General features: G+C 38.4%; 1 protein-coding gene across 1 annotated transcript; it reads right to left on the reverse strand.

The window, feature by feature from the left end:
* Positions 1-1,256: 1,256 nt before the first annotated feature.
* On the reverse strand, positions 1,257-11,732 carry LOC147334656 (uncharacterized). Its single transcript, XM_086287385.1, has 15 exons — positions 11,606-11,732; positions 11,060-11,105; positions 10,739-10,843; positions 10,477-10,562; positions 8,552-8,659; positions 8,398-8,466; positions 8,132-8,230; positions 7,504-7,602; positions 7,316-7,408; positions 6,877-6,999; positions 6,394-6,507; positions 6,206-6,292; positions 5,250-5,366; positions 5,061-5,150; positions 1,257-1,674 (listed from the first exon to the last, which is right to left on the reverse strand). The coding sequence occupies exons 2-15, from the start codon at positions 11,097-11,099 to the stop codon at positions 1,636-1,638; spliced, it is 1,269 nt and encodes a 422-aa protein (XP_086143511.1). The 5' UTR covers positions 11,100-11,105; positions 11,606-11,732; the 3' UTR covers positions 1,257-1,635.
* Between the last annotated feature and the right edge of the window lie 5,396 nt (positions 11,733-17,128).

The following is a 17,128-nucleotide window of genomic DNA, read 5'->3' on the forward strand; positions in this document are numbered from 1 at the left end:
TCAGGTGTATGGACCAGTTTTCTTTTCTTTTCTTACCAGAAAGTTTTAATGAGCAGCTGGATTTTTTCTCTCTTTAACTGGCTGGACACAGAGGACACCGAAATGCAGCTGATTGAACTGAAAACCTCGACTCTGTCGGGGTCAAAGTTTGCAGAACTACAGATGCAGTTGGAATCCACAGCTGTGCGTGTTCATGGAGCTGCATTTTCACCTGCTGGACATCACTACCTGACAAGTTTAACTGTCTTCAGAACATTGCAGAGGCCTTATTGACAGTATTTGGCTCTACATATCTGTGTGAGCAGATTTTCTCTCATATACGTGAGGGTGGCTGTAGCTCAGATGGCAGAGCAGGTCAGCCACTAATCAGAAGGTTGGTGGTTCGATCCCAGGCTGCCTCCTGGCTGCATGCCAAATATCCTTGGGCAAGATACTAACCCCATGTTTGCCTACTGGTGGTGGTCAGAGGGCACCCTGGGATCGAACAAGGAATTATAAATGCCACATAAAGTGGGACACCAGGTCACTTTAGTGCAGGAGCTCCAGTGTTTCAACTGACCAACAATCTACAAAATTATATTACAAATGTACATAATGTAAAGACTCCAGAGGTGTAGTTCAAAAACTGATTTAGGTATTAAAAGATAAATATAGTTGATTACTTGATTGATTGATTGATTACTTATTACAATTATATTTATCTGTGACAGTGTATCTTTTGTATCTTTTTTGTTTGTTTGTTTGTTTGTTAAGCTTTTAAAAGTAAAGTAGAAGCAAACATTTAATCTGTTTTGAGTGGAGTTTGTTAAACCTGTTATCTGGCACTGTTTAGGCCAAAGGTTTGGAAATACCTGGAAATATTTCAGAGGTCATATCTCAGGCTTTAAGATCAAGCATCATAGGCCTACTTGTTAGTTTGATTGTTTATTTAGAAACATAAACCTGTTTTACTCAGGTGACCAGGAAATTTCAGAGCACTGCAGCTGAAGAAAAAGCAGAAAACAAGTAAGACAGCACTACATCCAATAACATGGCTATTGTTTATGTTACTTTTATTTTTTCATTTTGTCTTTCTTTTTGCATGTTTTTAAAAACCATCATGTCTTAAGCCCCTTTGTTGTTATACACAAGCATTAGTAAACAAAGCTCCTTTCCCCAGTAACCTCACACTGTACAGAAACAGTCGAGCAGTTTCTTCAAACCAAGCTGCGTATCTATTGCAGATTCAGTCTTCCCAGCCTGGAGAAGGTCTACAATTTTGTTTCTGGTGTTCTTAACTTCTCTTCCCTTTCATGTAGAGAGGACACCAAGCTAACACTTTTTTTTTTTTTTTTGAAAATAGTGGGGTTTTCTAACATCCTTTTGTTAATTTTTTTGTAATTTTTTCAATAAATCACATTTCATTTTCCATATATGACAGTTAATTTGTATCATATTTGCTTATCTGTGTTTTTAATTACATAAAAATGTATTGTACCATTTATTTGTGTTTTTTTAGGGGGAAGAAATCACACTGATGATGTTGAAGTCCCAAAAACTGACAAAAAACTGTAGGCTATGCATGAAATATGACGCACTAGGCATTAAAGGGTTAAATGCAATTCAGGGGAACTTTTTTTTTAATCTCCAGCAATGTTACATTCTTATGGCCTCCTCAGCTTCTTCTTTGGTTTTCTGCAGATGATGCAAAGAAAAAATACACACAATAAGAACCAGAGTTATCTTTGTAGTGCAACCCTCAGAAAATGATCAGCGTGGTGTTTCATTTTGTGGTATGAATTTGAAAAGTCGTAGCTTACAGTGAGTTTACTCTGCTCATTAATTCCACTAATGACTCTATCCTTTGTTTTTTAGCGGCCACACTCATGTTGTTGTAGCTCTAGTTATTAGACATAATAGTAATAGCTTACCTTTGGGGACCACAGAGATGCAGTAGTGAAATTATTGGAAACACTTTTGCGAATATAGCCCACAATGCATAATGTAAATATTCCACATGCCTCAGTTATTATTCTGCACTGCTCTTGCAATACAAATATATACTATAGGCTGAAGAAAACAAGACAAAGGAAAGATTTTTTTTTTTTTAACAGTCAGCTACAATCTGGGAATTTTAAAGAGACTTATTTTTTTCACGGCCACCCCCATATATTTTATTATTGGACTTTACTATAGTATCTCTGCATGGTTTACAGTTCAAAACAATCTCTATCTTTATACCTATATTTAATTGCAGCCACTGAATTCATGAGCTGAAACAGCGGGGGCATTCTTTCTCCTTTAATGACAGGATTATCTGATTTGAACAAGGTCAGTGTGGTTTATGTATCTGAGATAACATGTTAAGCATATTACCTCTCAGTGACACCATACAGTATCAAGAGTTAAAACAACCAAAAAAAACCCCCAAAAACCAAAGAAAACATTCCATGTATAAATAATCAGTGCTAACCAACAGCTCAGTGGATCTGCGTTCGACTACTTCGCCTAGGCTGCACTGTCGAGCGCAGATCCACTGAGCGCAGCGCAAGCTAGTGAGACAGAAGCTAAGCTCGTTGCAACATGGCAACTGCCTCAACGCTACCCGAAATTGAACCTCCCCCTCCATCATTCAGATCTGGCGTTTAGAACTATCTTGGTTTTCATGTGAAGCATGACCCTGATAGTAAGCGCATCATGGACAAAAGTAAAACAGTATGTTGAATATGCCACGCAATCTCAATTACATTGGTGGGAACTAGTGCGTTAGTGCAGTTAGCTTGCTAACGTGTTGACGCCATCCAGCCCCACACACGGAGCGATATGCGGTAACTTTCTAATGGAGATTTGCGGCATTATGTCGTTAATGTCATTTTAACAAGATTAACGCTGACAGCACTAGTGGGAACACAACGAATATGACTGCACATATGCATTTAATATGCTGCTGAGAATATAGCCCAGAAGAAGCGTATAGTATAGCTTTTATTTTGGAAAGAGCCATTTCTCTGTAATAAACTCTATTTCTAAAGATGAGTGATTTCTCGATCAGATAGATTTATTTTTTTTATTTCTTTTGTTGTTTCAGCAACATTAAATTTAAAAACTGTACTTTTGAGTTAAAATATCTATTTATAATTTTAATAAATGACAAATTAAAAAGGCACAAACATTTTTTTGTATCGAAAAAACTATTGAACCGTGACACCAAAGTATCGAACCGAACCGAACTGTGAATTTTGTGTATCGTTGCACCCCTAATATATATATATATATATATATATATATATATATATATATTAGGGGTTCGATATTTTTTCGATACAAAAAAATGTTCATGCATTTTTAATTTGTCATTTATTAAAATTATAAATAGATATTTTAACTCAAAAGTACAGTTTTTAAATTTAACCCTAACCCTTGTGCGTGTTTTTTATTTTGACAGCGAATGCGCACCTGCGGACCACTTATGTGCAGCCCTGGTTATTTAGCTCGTCATATTGCAGCCACAGAAATTCTTTTGTCCATATAACCCATAAAGCTGCACTTTCTGATTTGTCAGAACTTCTCCGTTTTGTGGTAAGCTTTTCTTTGGCTGTCACTTTTTCACCCTGACCTGTCTTATTTGGCTCAGCAGAACTGAAATGCTTTTACACACACATAACGGTCAGCGATTCTCTGCGCGATCAACCTCTCACATGTTTAAGCTTGCTGCGGGAGATTTCACTTGTCATGTTTGCATAGTAAGCTAACGATTAATAAGACGATGTCAGAGGAATTGGTGCACAAATTATCATCACTCACAGATCAGTGCTGTCGCTCTCTATACACAGTTCGCACGATTGCAAAGTGAAAGCAAAAAAACAAGCGCAAATTCAAACGCGACTTCAATATGTCACATATTGACAGTGGCTCACCGATGCCAATGACATAATTACCCAGCTACATTTCTGAAAGAATGCAAAAGCATTGACATATATTTTTCCTACAATAGCCCGACGGGCAGGGCAGAGATAGATTTTGGTAGCCCGACTGAAAAAATCGCTAGCTCCGGGACGTCGGGCTAGCGATATTGCGAGCCCTGTATCTGATTGAGGAATCACTCATCTTTGGAAAAGAGAGTTTATTACAGAGAAATGGCTCTTTCCAAAATAAAAGCTATACTATCCGCTTCTTCTGGGCTATATTCTCAGCAGCATATTAAACAGCTGTCTAAATGACTCGGCTAAAGTTAGTAGCATGCTTGTTGTTTTTTTTCTGCTTCCACTTGTCTTTGCACTAGGATGATGTCGGCGTAAATGTGCAGTCATATTCGTTGTGTTCCCACTAGTGCTGTCAGCGTTAATCTCGTTGAAATGACCTTAACACCATAACGAGGCAAATCTCCGTTAACGAGCTACCGCCGATCGCCCCGTGCATGGGGCTAGACGGCCAACACGTTAACGAGCTAACTGCGCTAACACACTAGTTCCCACCCATGTAATTGAGCATTGCATGGCACATCCAACATACTGTTTTACTTTAGTCCATGACTCGCTTACCTTCAGGGTCATACGTCACATGAAAACCAAAATAATTCCAAACGCCAGATCTGAATGAGGTTCAATGCCTGTTGCAAGGAGAGCTTAACTTCTGTCTCGCTAGCTTGCCCTGCGCTCTTCCTTCTGACTATGCTGTCTGTGTTGAGTGCTCAGTGGATCTGCGCTCGACAGTGCAGCCTAGGCGGAGTAGTCAAACGCAGATTCACTGAGCGCTCAACACAGACAGTATCGTCAGAAGGAAAATTGATAAAATAAATTACAAATGTTGTATTGTTCGATACATATGCGTACCGAACCGAAAGCACTGTATCGAACGGTTCAATATCGATACGAATATCGTTGCACCCCTAATATATATGTGTGTGTGTGTGTGTGTGTGTGTGTGTGTGTGTGTGTGTGTGTAGAGAGAGAGAGAGAGCGAGAGAAGTAGAATCTAATCATCTTAAAAAGATCTCAGATTTTACAGTTTTAGATTATACAAAAAACATTTAAAGGTGAATACTGATACAGAATTGATGGGTAGATTATAAAATCACTGACCTTCTCCTTGTGTCTTTCTTTCAGTTCACAGTTTGTCAGACTTCTGGTTTGCTCTGTGAGAGACTCAAACTGACACTTGGACTCTTGTAGCTAAAAAAACCCCCAAAAAAGGATTTTGAACAAATAGTAAAGCCTTGAAAAACACACGGATATGGTGCATATGTCGATCTTAATGTAATGAATACGCACCTCTTTGTTCTTATTCTCCAATTCATTCATCAGAGTCTGCACATTCTTCTCAGCTTCCTCTCTGCTCTGCTGTTCATCCTTCAGCTGCTGCTGGACTTCACTTACCTTGTCTTTAAGCTGGAACGAATGTAGGGAAGTTTACATTGATTTTTTTTTTTTTTACCATTAACAGTGTTAGCTGGTTTATTGTTTTTACGATTTGAAAAAAAAAACATATAATGCTAAAATACCAGTATTGCATCATATAAATAATGTATCTACACTTTATTGCTACAGCAGCACCTTCAGCATCCTCGTGTTCAAATGTAGTACAATGGTTCCTTGTTAATCACGGGAGTGACTTTCTAAAAATATCCCTCAATAGGCGAAATCCACAAAGTAGTCAGCTTTACTTTTTTACAATTATTGTATAATATTCTTATATGTTTTAAGGCTATAAAACCCCTCACTACACACTTTATACACTTTTCTCAGACAAGCACGAGCATTATCATTTCTCTCTCTCGTTTAAACACTCTCAAAGTTCAAACCTTCCTACAAATATAAGTCCAGTATTATAGAATAAAATCAACTTCAGCGTCACAATGCTAGCAATCGAAGATTTATGTAAATCTGACAAACTGAACGCAGAAATGAATAAAACGTTCGAGTGACTTACAGTATCTATGTAATGACAACTTTTACTATGCCCCAAAAATATATAGTTTGTCAAATGCACTGTGACCAACATGACACAAAGCTGAAAGTAAAAAGAAAGTATATTTATAGTTAATGATCAGTGGGTGTCTCATGTAGATTATGTGTGGAAATATGAGGACAAATATTGGCTGCCTTGATGTCTAACCTCACTAAACACACCCCCCAAAAAAATCAAGTTCATTTCTCAGATAGTTTTTATATCTGTGTTTTAGCTAAAATCATATGAATAATAAATACATTAAAATCAAGGAATTGACCTTCTTGATTTGGACCTCAAGCTCCTCCTTCAGGGAATTCAGGTCTTCCTTATGTCTCCGCTTCTCTTTATTGAGTTCGTTCTCAAACTAGAAGAAAAGGATGATCAAAATGAAACCAAAAGATCAGACAATCCCAGTCTCTGATCTTCAAACGGGTCACCAGGCTAAAAAGGGGGTTTTCTGTATACCTTTTTCCTGATCTCCCTGATCTCTGCATTCTTCTTCTCCAACAGATTTTGGGTTTGTTTCAGCTCATCAATAGTCTGACTTGTGTCCTCATGATCAGCTGATGGCTGATGGATCTATAAATCAGTAAAACAAATGTGATTTTTAAACTACGACACCTCATATTTTTATAAATATAAAATGAGTAGCAAATCATTTTAACCCATTGTGCCAATTATTCACATTCATGAATCTTTCATTCAGATTTACAGTAACACCAGAACTGATGTCTTTTGAGATATGAGACAAAACTGCAGGGACAAATTATGATGAATAAGAACAATTACTGCAACAAAGATAATGAAAATAAACACCAATGATAACTTCTGTCCTGATTAGAGGCACTGAGCTTCATAGCAGCAGCTGAACCTCTGACTAGATATGATATCAAACATGAAAGAGACAAATATGAGATGAACTCATGGAATTAAACTAAAGGAAATAACCTGTTTTTTATTGGTTTCCAGCTCTTTCTTCAGCATCTGCATATCATTATCTTTCATTTTCAACTCTGCATCCATCTCTTCAATGACTTTCAGTGAATCATCAGGGTCACAGGAGAGAGGAGACTACGACAGACAAACCAAGAGACACAAATCAGGATGAAACCTGTGTTCAGATAAATCTTATCAAAGCAGCATTTTCCACTGTAAGTGGTTTACAATCACAGTTATGTAAATATTTAATATATGTAGGGCCTAACAGGGCCCAAGTTTTATATCATCACTCATAATTATTTATAGTTACAAAAGTAGGACGGTTTAAGAACGTAAAAACATTTCAATTTTATTGCAATACATAACTGCTGTCCGTATTAATTTCTTATTAGTTGAAAAATATAAAAATATCTATAGATACATTAAAAATTAAAATAAATGTAATCACTTTTCTGTCCAGAAGATCTTCCTCAGCGTCCTTCCTACTCTGCTGCTGTGCACCCTGGAGCTTCTGCTCAAACCTGGCCACTATGTCGTTAAACTAGGAGAAGAGTGAGGTGAAGGGTAATCAAAAAAATCTGCATTTCTCCAACTCGATACAGAAGGAATGAAGGAACATCATACAAGACAAACCACCTTCTTCTTCCTCTCCAGCCTTTTCTTCACTTTAACATCCACCTCCCTCTGCTCCTCACGCTGCAGCTGCTGCTGTGCTGTAGCTACTTCCTCATTCACCTGAGATCACAGAGAAAAAAACAACATAAGAAATTAGTATATTAAATGTACATTTTCTTAGCATTATTAACAAAATACACATATTCTTGAATTGGTGAAAAGTGTAATCAGGTTGCAAAACAAATATGATTTTAAGTGATCTAGATCAAAAGCTGTACATTTTAATCCTTTTTAATTCTCTAAAAAACAGGTTTGGTACAGTGGTCATCAGCATTGATTGCCATTGCAGCTCATTTTCCATTGGCTGATTTTTACCACTGAAAAACTGATAACTGTGTCTTCTGAATGAAAAGACAAAAGTGTGTTTAATCAAAGAAAAGATCAAATACGGCTGTGCACCCCCAGTATGTTAAAGACTTTTTTTATTGTTAAAAGACGATGTTTCCTTCTAACCATCACCATGTGCTCACCAACTGTTTACTTTGTCTCCTGACATTCAAATGTAGTTCTTTAAAAAGTACCATATCATGGTTGTCCCGAGTTAGTGTAATATAAGGTCGTGTGTGCTGTAAGAGGTGATGTTGCTTACTTTGTTCCTCGTGGTGACAGCAAGGCCGAGGTTCAGCTGTGAAGAGGCCTCCTGCTTTTCTTTAAGCATGTCGGGTGTCATCACCTCAGTTTTATCCAACTAACAAACAGAAGCACAGCTGAGAGGATCAATTATTCATTCATTTAGGTTAGCATACAGCTAAGCATGGACTAGATGACAACTGGGGAAATATCTGAGCTGGTTTCATTCATTTAGACCACTTCATTCATGCTCTGCAGCCTTGTCTTCAGAGTCTGCATCCTCACCTCATCATGCCCCCTGTGCTGCTCCTCACCCTGCAGCTGCTGCTGTGCCACAGCTACTTCCTCATCCACCTGAGATTAGAGGAAAAAAATGTTAGAGCTTTTAAAATAAAGCTTCAAAATTTTGGAAGATTTAATTTGCAAAAATGTTACCCACAACATGGTTTGGTGAATTATTCTCCAGTGTCTGCAGGTTCTTCTCATCTCCTTCCTCAGTCTGGTGTTCATCACTGAGCTTCAGGGCTGCAGCTTCTTTTTCTTTTAACTTGGACAAAAGTAGAACATTATGAAAAAGAAGCACGTTTTGGAGCGATCATCAGACATAAAGAATATTGTGTGTGTGTGAAGGAAATGCTCTAAAAGTGAAATTTCAGACTATTTACAGTCATTTAGCTTAACACAATAAAACTGCCAGCATTATATCATGGACACTCTGCAATGCATCCTTCTGATGGAGGATAAGAATCTATATAGATCAGAGAAAAACACCTAAAGCCGGAATATTTCATCATTTTTTTTTTAAATAAGAGGAAGATGAGCTACTGGTCAAATATGGCTGTGCTCCCTCTGTCATGGTCCTGGGCCATGTTGGCCCAGCATTCTTAGTTTTCATGTATTTTTGTATTTTGTTCCTTATTTAGGCCATGTTTCCTGAGTTGCCCTGTTGTGTTGTTCCCTAAGTGCTTTCACTTCGTGACTCTTACCCCCTGTGTGCCCCCTCTGTGTATTCATGAGCCCTCGTCTCTCTCTGTGTTTATTCTATGTTTTCCCCAGCCCGTTATGTCTGTGTTCTCCCCGTGCTCTCTCTCCTCCTGTCTGAACCTCTGTACTTCCTGTTTTACCTCGCCCATCTCCCGTCAGTGTTGTGTTCACTCCTGACATGTTTCGTTATGATTATCAGTGTCACCTGTGTTCACCATGTGCTCCTACTTCCCTCGTTAACCCTCTGTGTATTTATGTCTGCGCCTCCCTCAGTTCTGGGTCGTGTTCTCCCTCATGCTGTGTGTGATTCCTCTGTGTTCCTTGGTGAGCTTTATGTTAGTTTTCCCCAGTTTAGTTTTGTATTTCCTGTCATCCTTTGTCAGCAATAAAGCTGCTTTTTGAGTTCATCCCCTGAGTCTGTGAGTTTTGCGATTGGGTCCTCATCCTGCCTGCCACACAGCGATCCATGACACCCTCAGCATGCCTCTGTTGCACAGGTGCATAATCTCAATGGTAAATGTCGTCAATTGAAGTCAAATCTAATGGATTATTTATTTTAATGACTTTGCTGAACTTAGATTGTATAATTATTGGCCACACAGATTCTGTGAAGGTGGTGTACTTGTTCACTGTAGTTGTACTTGCTATAAAATATTGTTTTATCAGTGGTGCTAATAAAGACTGAAACAAGCTGTCAAAAGTCAACAAAGCAGCAACTCTAAAAACTCATGTTTGCTTTACAATGGAGTCTCACTAAGATAAGGTAAGATAACTCTTTACTGTCATTGCACAGTCATACATAGTACAATAGTAAAATGAAATTGGAGAACTGTCCAATATCAGCACTAGATACAACATGACATGACACCACACATCACAACACAGTAACTTAACTAATAAAAATGACAAATGAGTGTATGTGTATTGCATACTGTTACTATTTCACATTAATTATTATTGCACCTTGTTTTTTTGTTTTTGTTATAAAAATACAAAAATATTATTATTGTTGTTACCCCCCAAAAGAAGTCCTGGGAGGTAACCAATCAGGTCAACTGTTTGCACTGATTAGGGCCGTTGCCCTGTTGTAAAAGCTGTCCTTGAGTCTATTTGTCATTTGTCTAAGTTTGCCCCACTATCATGCCTTTATTCACAGACATGACAGCCATTCATTTTTACACCATCTGTAATTTGTTTTTAGTGCAGCCTGTTCGTTTCTCTCTCCTCCCCCTGTTTTTTTCCTGAGTTGCTATCTTATCTTTGTGCTTCTGATTCATCTCTGACTGAACTTTGTTGTTCAGGTTAGACTTCCCTCTGACACGCAATTCTGCTTCTTTTTTCATCGGAAGTAGATAAAAGCAATGTCCATTGTTTACTCACATGCTTGTTGTCATTTTCTGTTTCCCCTGAGTTCAAAGCTTCACTTGAATTCCTCTCAGCTGTCTTATTTTCATTTTTGCTCCCTCCTCTCAGAAACACAAAACATGGTAGATTAGTGTTTTGTTTGAGTCTTATAAAGTCTTAAGTAACTTGGGTTGTATCTCTCATTATCCAACCTCTCTTAAAATACCATTATAAGGGGAAAAATATTCATATAGCTCATTAAACTTGTATCAAACTGAAAAATGAATTTGTAACTTACTGTTTTTCTTTTGCTTACACTTGTACGTGACAGTAACAACAAGAAGAATGGGCACCGAGACAACAATAATAAGGATGCAGTTGAGCACCGCAGGAGTCAAATTTTCTGAAGTGAAAAATTAAAGAAAATCATGAAAATAAAATAACTCTGATAATAATAATAATAATAATCTTCAATGTCAAAAACAAAAAGGTTTCTTCATAATCTTCTAACTACCAGTAAAAATTAGTAAGTGAAGAAAAGCAGAGTTCTCTGAAGTATTTTTATACACATATAAACAAGTACTGAGCTTTAGATTTGAAAATACTTGTGTCAGGTTACCTGGGCTGACCAGAAATCCAAACCAGCTTTTTAGGCTCATTTTGTTCTGGAAAACAAGAAGGAAATAGTCACAATAAAGAGATATACCTCTGCATTCATGTTGAAATGAAAAAAAGAACAAATCATGTGGTTTAAAAACAGCATCCTAATTCAACTTTGATGTATGCCACTATGTGATGATCTATCAACACTTAACTACGATCAGAATAATTTTATTTATTTTGAATCAAAAAAGGTTAGAGTTCATGTAAATGTTTATAATTATTTAACATAATTATGCTTTTACTGTTTCTTCTCTGTAGATGGGCTTCATTGCACACACACTGTGTAATGTACAGCATAGAGGGATAATAACTATTACAATGTAACTTGTTGTAAATTGCCTCACAAATAAACAAATACACCTTAGATCACAAACAAATCTGCATCTGAGAACTAAAGTTTTACATGTTTGAGGCAACAAGTTGTCACTTAGAACCACAGAGACACACTTTATGTTTCTATTATACAGTAAATTATACAAACAACCAAACATAAAGTATTTACCTCATAAATTACACTGATGCATCTGCTTCCCTGCAGTGAGTGAGGCTGTGCAGCATTTGTCCTTCAGCACTGGTTAAAGGAAACACTCACCTGCAGTAACAGGAGGCGTGGTTTCTTCAGAAGTCTGAGGAGGAAAAGAATGTGTGTGTTGCAAACAATCGGTTCTTGCGAGCGTCCACATGTTAAAATGAAACTTCATTAAATGCTTTTAATGCCAGCGTGATGTGATCTGGTTAAGCTGTTACAATCTAAGGCCTTGACCTTTGACCTTGTTATGATGAAATGTTTTCTTGAGTGTGTCCAAAGCTTGTTTCATTTGTGCACACAAACATGTTTCCAGGACAGACACAAACTGACAAATCAACAAATCTTAAATCTTAACATTTGATCAGTTTCCTGCTTCTCTGGAAACTGGTGACATCATATCTGAGCTCTCATTATCGTTTGAGCATGTAACCCTGACGTGTGATCTAAAGAAGGAAAAGGAAATCTGGACATAAAGTGTACATAAAAAGTAAGTTCTGAGTATTGTCTCAAACTAAACTCAGAGTAATTGCAGCCAAAAGCAAATATCTGGAATCAGTTTGTCTTCAAAAACAGAATTTAAAGCTGTTTGTATGTTGCTTCACTAGTATCAGTTGTTCATGTATTACTATTTCAGGAAATCAAATAAATTCTCATTTTAGTTTTTTGCCTTTGGTGCCAGTATTTGTTTTTTGCCTTTATTGAAATCAGCTTTAGTTGATAACATTTACTGATATAATCTAAGACAAAAGAAAACAAATCAAGGGAAACACAAACACAAACAGGTTTATGACTAGGTTTGGACAATGAAAGCATGAGGTCACCACAAATATTCAGTGCATTACTTGTCATAACAGCTGCTTCACTTCTTTATCTCAAAATCTGATCAGTTTCCTGTTTCACTGGAACAACGCTGTTTTAGACTGTGGTGTCTTGTTACAGCTCACAGATTAAATGGGACCGGCTTCCATGGGTCCCATGTCTTCCCAAGTCCAATCTTTTTGGACATTATTGTTAATGGCTTTGGTAATACACCTCACAGGTAACGTTAGTATAACAATATGTGAATGATGACAATACTGAGATGTTGATGTTTATGTTTAGTATCTTGGTTTAAGATCTCACAGTGATAACACTTGTTAAATAGGGCATTACAATTTGTTTTGATGAGATTTGGTCATTAAGTATTGAAATGCACTTTGAAATTTAAACCTCATGATGTTAGTGGACAAATAAATAAATAAATATCCTTTGCATTTTATCCACTGGCTGACTTTAAACCATGAAGCAAGAGGACAATTGGGACGATTCAAGCTCTCTGGGATCAATAAAGTTTGACTTCATTCCTTCAGATGGTCTTTGACATGCACTTATCTGGATCAAAGACTGACGAGCAGGCACAGAACAACTCTGTCATCCCTGAAGCCGAGCCACAAATGATGCGGGCATCCAGAATTTTCCAGAGACTGTGGCATACAAAAATACCACAAGAAATCGTATTTAGAGTAACTACAGTAGCTGGTAAAGCAATGTCCTCAATGTTGTTTTGAGTTAATAATTATCAGTTGAAACAATGAAGGTGTGCTCAACACTAAACAAATCTGTCTCTGGTTTATTTTTGAATGATGGATTGTCCTTTATGTTTCTCTGAATCAAGTTACTTTGGTGTGTTTGATTGTTTTCTTATTATCTTAGTGCTTGTGATGATGATGATGATGATGATGATTATGATGATGTTCTATGTTCCAGCTTATTCCGGTTTATTTTTAGTTCTGCCCGTGTTAAGTCTGTGTTTCTTAGTCTGCGTCCTTGTGTCTTATTTCCTGTTTTATTGTGAAAGTCTATGTCTTATGTTAGTGTGTGCAGTTTTGCTCCTCCTGTCTCGTTAGTCCAATTTCTCCCAGCTGTGTCTCCCTCCTGTTGCCAATTCCCTGATTACCACCCTGTGTATATTAGCCCTGTGTTTTCCTGTGCTTAGTGTCGCGTCATACCCTCGGATTATGCCTGTGTGTTTTTGGTTTCTGTATTCACTTCACGTTTGGTTTTCATGTCAGCAATAAAACTGAGGTTTTGATTGACAATTCTGTGCTCTAGTCCTGCGCTTGGATCCTCCTCTCCGCCTGCCCGCACACAGAGCCCTGACAAAACCACCCATACCCTAACACACATGGGGTCAATAATCCAACACAGGGCATCAAAAAAACATGAATAAAATACTGTATTTCCCTCACTATAAGGGGCACTTAAAGTCCTTTAATTTTCTTTAAAAAATCGACGGTGCGCCTTATGTATGAATTCTGGTTGTGCTCACTGACCTCTAACCAGTGTTATGTGGTACACAGCGCTCAAAAATCTGTCAAAAAATATTTTACGACTTTGGTAAGCTACGAAGCAGCACTGCTTGATGGATTGTCAAAGCATTACGGCTGCCATAGTCAGGAGCCTTGCAGAGTAATCTGGGTCCAAAACTCCGTCCGCTTCAGGTCCCTGTCACGGTGTTGGGTCATTTGAAATAGTGTTTTGCGTTTATTTTCATTATTACTATTTTGTTGTTGTTGTTATTATTATTCTTTGTTCTAGTTTATGCTGATTGTGTGTTTGGGTTTACACCCTTTGGTTCTTAGAGGTTTGGTTTTGTGCTTCTTCTGTTCTGCCTGTACCGCATCTCTGAGTCCAGTCTGTGCATTTCCTGTTTTAGTTTGAAGGTCAGTGTATTTTATCAGTGTGTTCTGTTTGTGCTTTCCCTGTCTCATCAGTGTAATCAGCGTCAGCCGTGTCTCCCAGCTGTTTCCTCTTAGTCCTGTTCACCTCTTGTATTTAGTGTCTGCGTCTTCCACTGCTTGTTGTCGTGCCATACCCGCAGTTTCACTGTGTGTTCTCTTTGCTACCCTGCCTGCCTGTTTAGTTTGTCTTTATACTCTCAGTTTGGTTAGTTTTCTGTTCGGTTGCTATCCAGCAATAAAGCTAAGTGTTTTGAGTAATGTTTGCCTCTGTGAGTCCTGGATTTTGGGTCCTCTCTCCCTGCCTGCCTGCACAGAGTCATGACAGTCCCAAAGTCAAACGAACACTGCAGCATCACTGAGAGTTAAAAGCATTCTAAATTCTTCCATCTTTAATAAAATGATCAGTGTTGCTGCTTTACCAAGTGTAACGATGAAGTTTAACATCCAGGCATCCACGAAAACAGAATTTATTACATTTAACAGAGTTAGAAGTTAACAGGAAGTTAGCGCGCCAGTTTTCGCTTAAACATGCTATACCATGTTTGTTTCTTTGTATGTTGATATATATATATATCTGTATATATATATATATATATATATATATATATATATATATACACATACACACATATACATAGTGTTGGGGAGTAACGGAATACATGTACCGCCGTTACGTATTTAAAATACAAAATATGAGTAACTGTATTCCGTTACAGTTACCGTTTAAAAGGGTGGTATTTAGAATACAGTTACTTTGTTGAAATAAATGGATTACACTGCGGTACTTTCCTGTTTCATTTTGTCGCGGGTCAGGACTGTTTGGTTTTGTTTGACAGCTACGTTCTGTTGTTCCAGGCGGCAGCGTTACGGTTGCCATGGTTACAGGGCGACATTCTCTCTCTCTCTCTCTCTCTCTCTCTCTGCGACTGTGTGTTTCCTGGGTGAGAGAGCGCCTTTTCGTTGTTGTTGTTGTTGTTGTGCTAAGCTAACAGGCAGAATGCTACAAGCATAGCTCTAAAGAATGTAGCATCATGAGCAGTGTAGTCCGTGTTGCAGGGAGAATGGACTGCCATACACGTTATGGGTCTGTGAGCGCGAGGAGGGAGAAAAAGGGGAGTGGAAAGGTAGGAGCTGTCATCGAGGAAAAACGGGAGCTGGAAGCATGTAAATATAATAATAACCACTGCAGCCAAGAAGAGTGCCTGACGAGCCCAGTTGTAAGTAAGCTATTAAGACTCGACTGTACACCGTGTTCGTGTTTTCCTCCGAAAACAATAAGTTCCGTTGGAGCAGTCTTTCAACGCCTCTCTCTGTCTCTCGCAAGAAAAGTTGACCCACACAACAAAGTAAAGCTATTTTTCGGCTACGAGCCGACAGGGACCCCGCCGTATTAGTCAGAGGTCCCTTTACTACAGTTCGGAGTCACGGACCTTCAGTAACAGTAATAAATCACACAGCAATAGTACATTCACGTAGTTGTAAAAAGCATGATAATATATTAAGTAATCCAAAGTATTCAGAATACGTTACTGTCATTGAGTAATGTAACGGAATACGTTACAGAATACATTTTGGGGCATGTATTCTGTATTCTGTTATGGAATACATTTTAAAAGTAACCTTCCCAACACTGTATATATATATATATATATAGTGGGGCAAAAAAGTCAGCCACCGATTGTGCAAGTTCCCCCACTTAAAATGATGACAGAGGTCAGTAATTTGCACCAGAGGTACACTTCAACTGTGAGAGACAGAATGTGAAAAAAAAATCCATGAATCCACATGGTAGGATTTGTAAAGAATTGATTCGTAAATCAGGGTGGAAAATAAGTATTTGGTCACCTCAAACATGGAAAATCTCTGGCTCTAACAGACCTGTAAAGTCTTCTGTAAGAAGACTTTCTGTCCCCCACTCGTTACCTGTATGAATGGCACCTGTTTGAACTCATCATCTGTATAAAAGACACCTGTCCACAGCCTCAAACAGTCAGACTCCAAACTCCGCCATGGCCAAGACCAAAGAGCTTTGGAAGGACACCAGGAAAAGTATTGTAGACCTGCACCAGACTGGGAAGAGTGAATCTACAATAGGCAAGCAGCTTGGTGTGAAAAAATCAACTGTGGGAGCAATCATCAGAAAATGGAAGACATACAAGACCACTGATAATCTCCCACGATCCGGGGCTCCACGCAAGATCTCATCCCGTGGGGTCAAAATGATCATGAGAACGGTGAGCAAAGATCCCAGAACCACACGGGGGGACCTGGTGAATGACCTGCAGAGAGCTGGGACCAAAGTAACAAAGGTCACCATCAGTAACACACTACAACGGCAGGGAATCAAATCCCGCAGTGCCAGACGTGTTCCGCTGCTGAAGCCAGTGCATGTCCAGGCCCGTCTGAAGTTTGCCAGAGAGCACATGGATGATACAGCAGAGGATTGGGAGAATGTCATGTGGTCAGATAAAACCAAAGTAGAACTTTTTGGTATAAACTCAACTCGTCGTGTTTGGAGGAAGAAGAATACGGAGTTGCATCCCAAGAACCAAGCATCAAGGTCTGCACCAATAAGCTGAACTGAATTTACCTGAATATTGATCAGTGAAAGAGGATCTGTATCCTCAGGCCAAGTTCTACAAAAACATTTAATAAAATAGGTTGGATCTGCTCCTGTTATTGTCTTCTCCTGAAACCTCCCAGCTGCACTTTACGGTCTTCTCCTTCTTCCTTCAACTGCTTCACTCAACTGCCTCCATCTGCATGTCTCCTGCCA

Source organism: Aulonocara sp. 'chitande type north' Nkhata Bay, linkage group LG3 (genome assembly GCF_057382095.1).
Source record: "Aulonocara sp. 'chitande type north' Nkhata Bay isolate Kocher_YH1m ecotype deep benthic linkage group LG3, A_spYH_male_GT1.1, whole genome shotgun sequence".
NCBI lineage: Eukaryota > Metazoa > Chordata > Actinopteri > Cichliformes > Cichlidae > Aulonocara > Aulonocara sp. 'chitande type north' Nkhata Bay.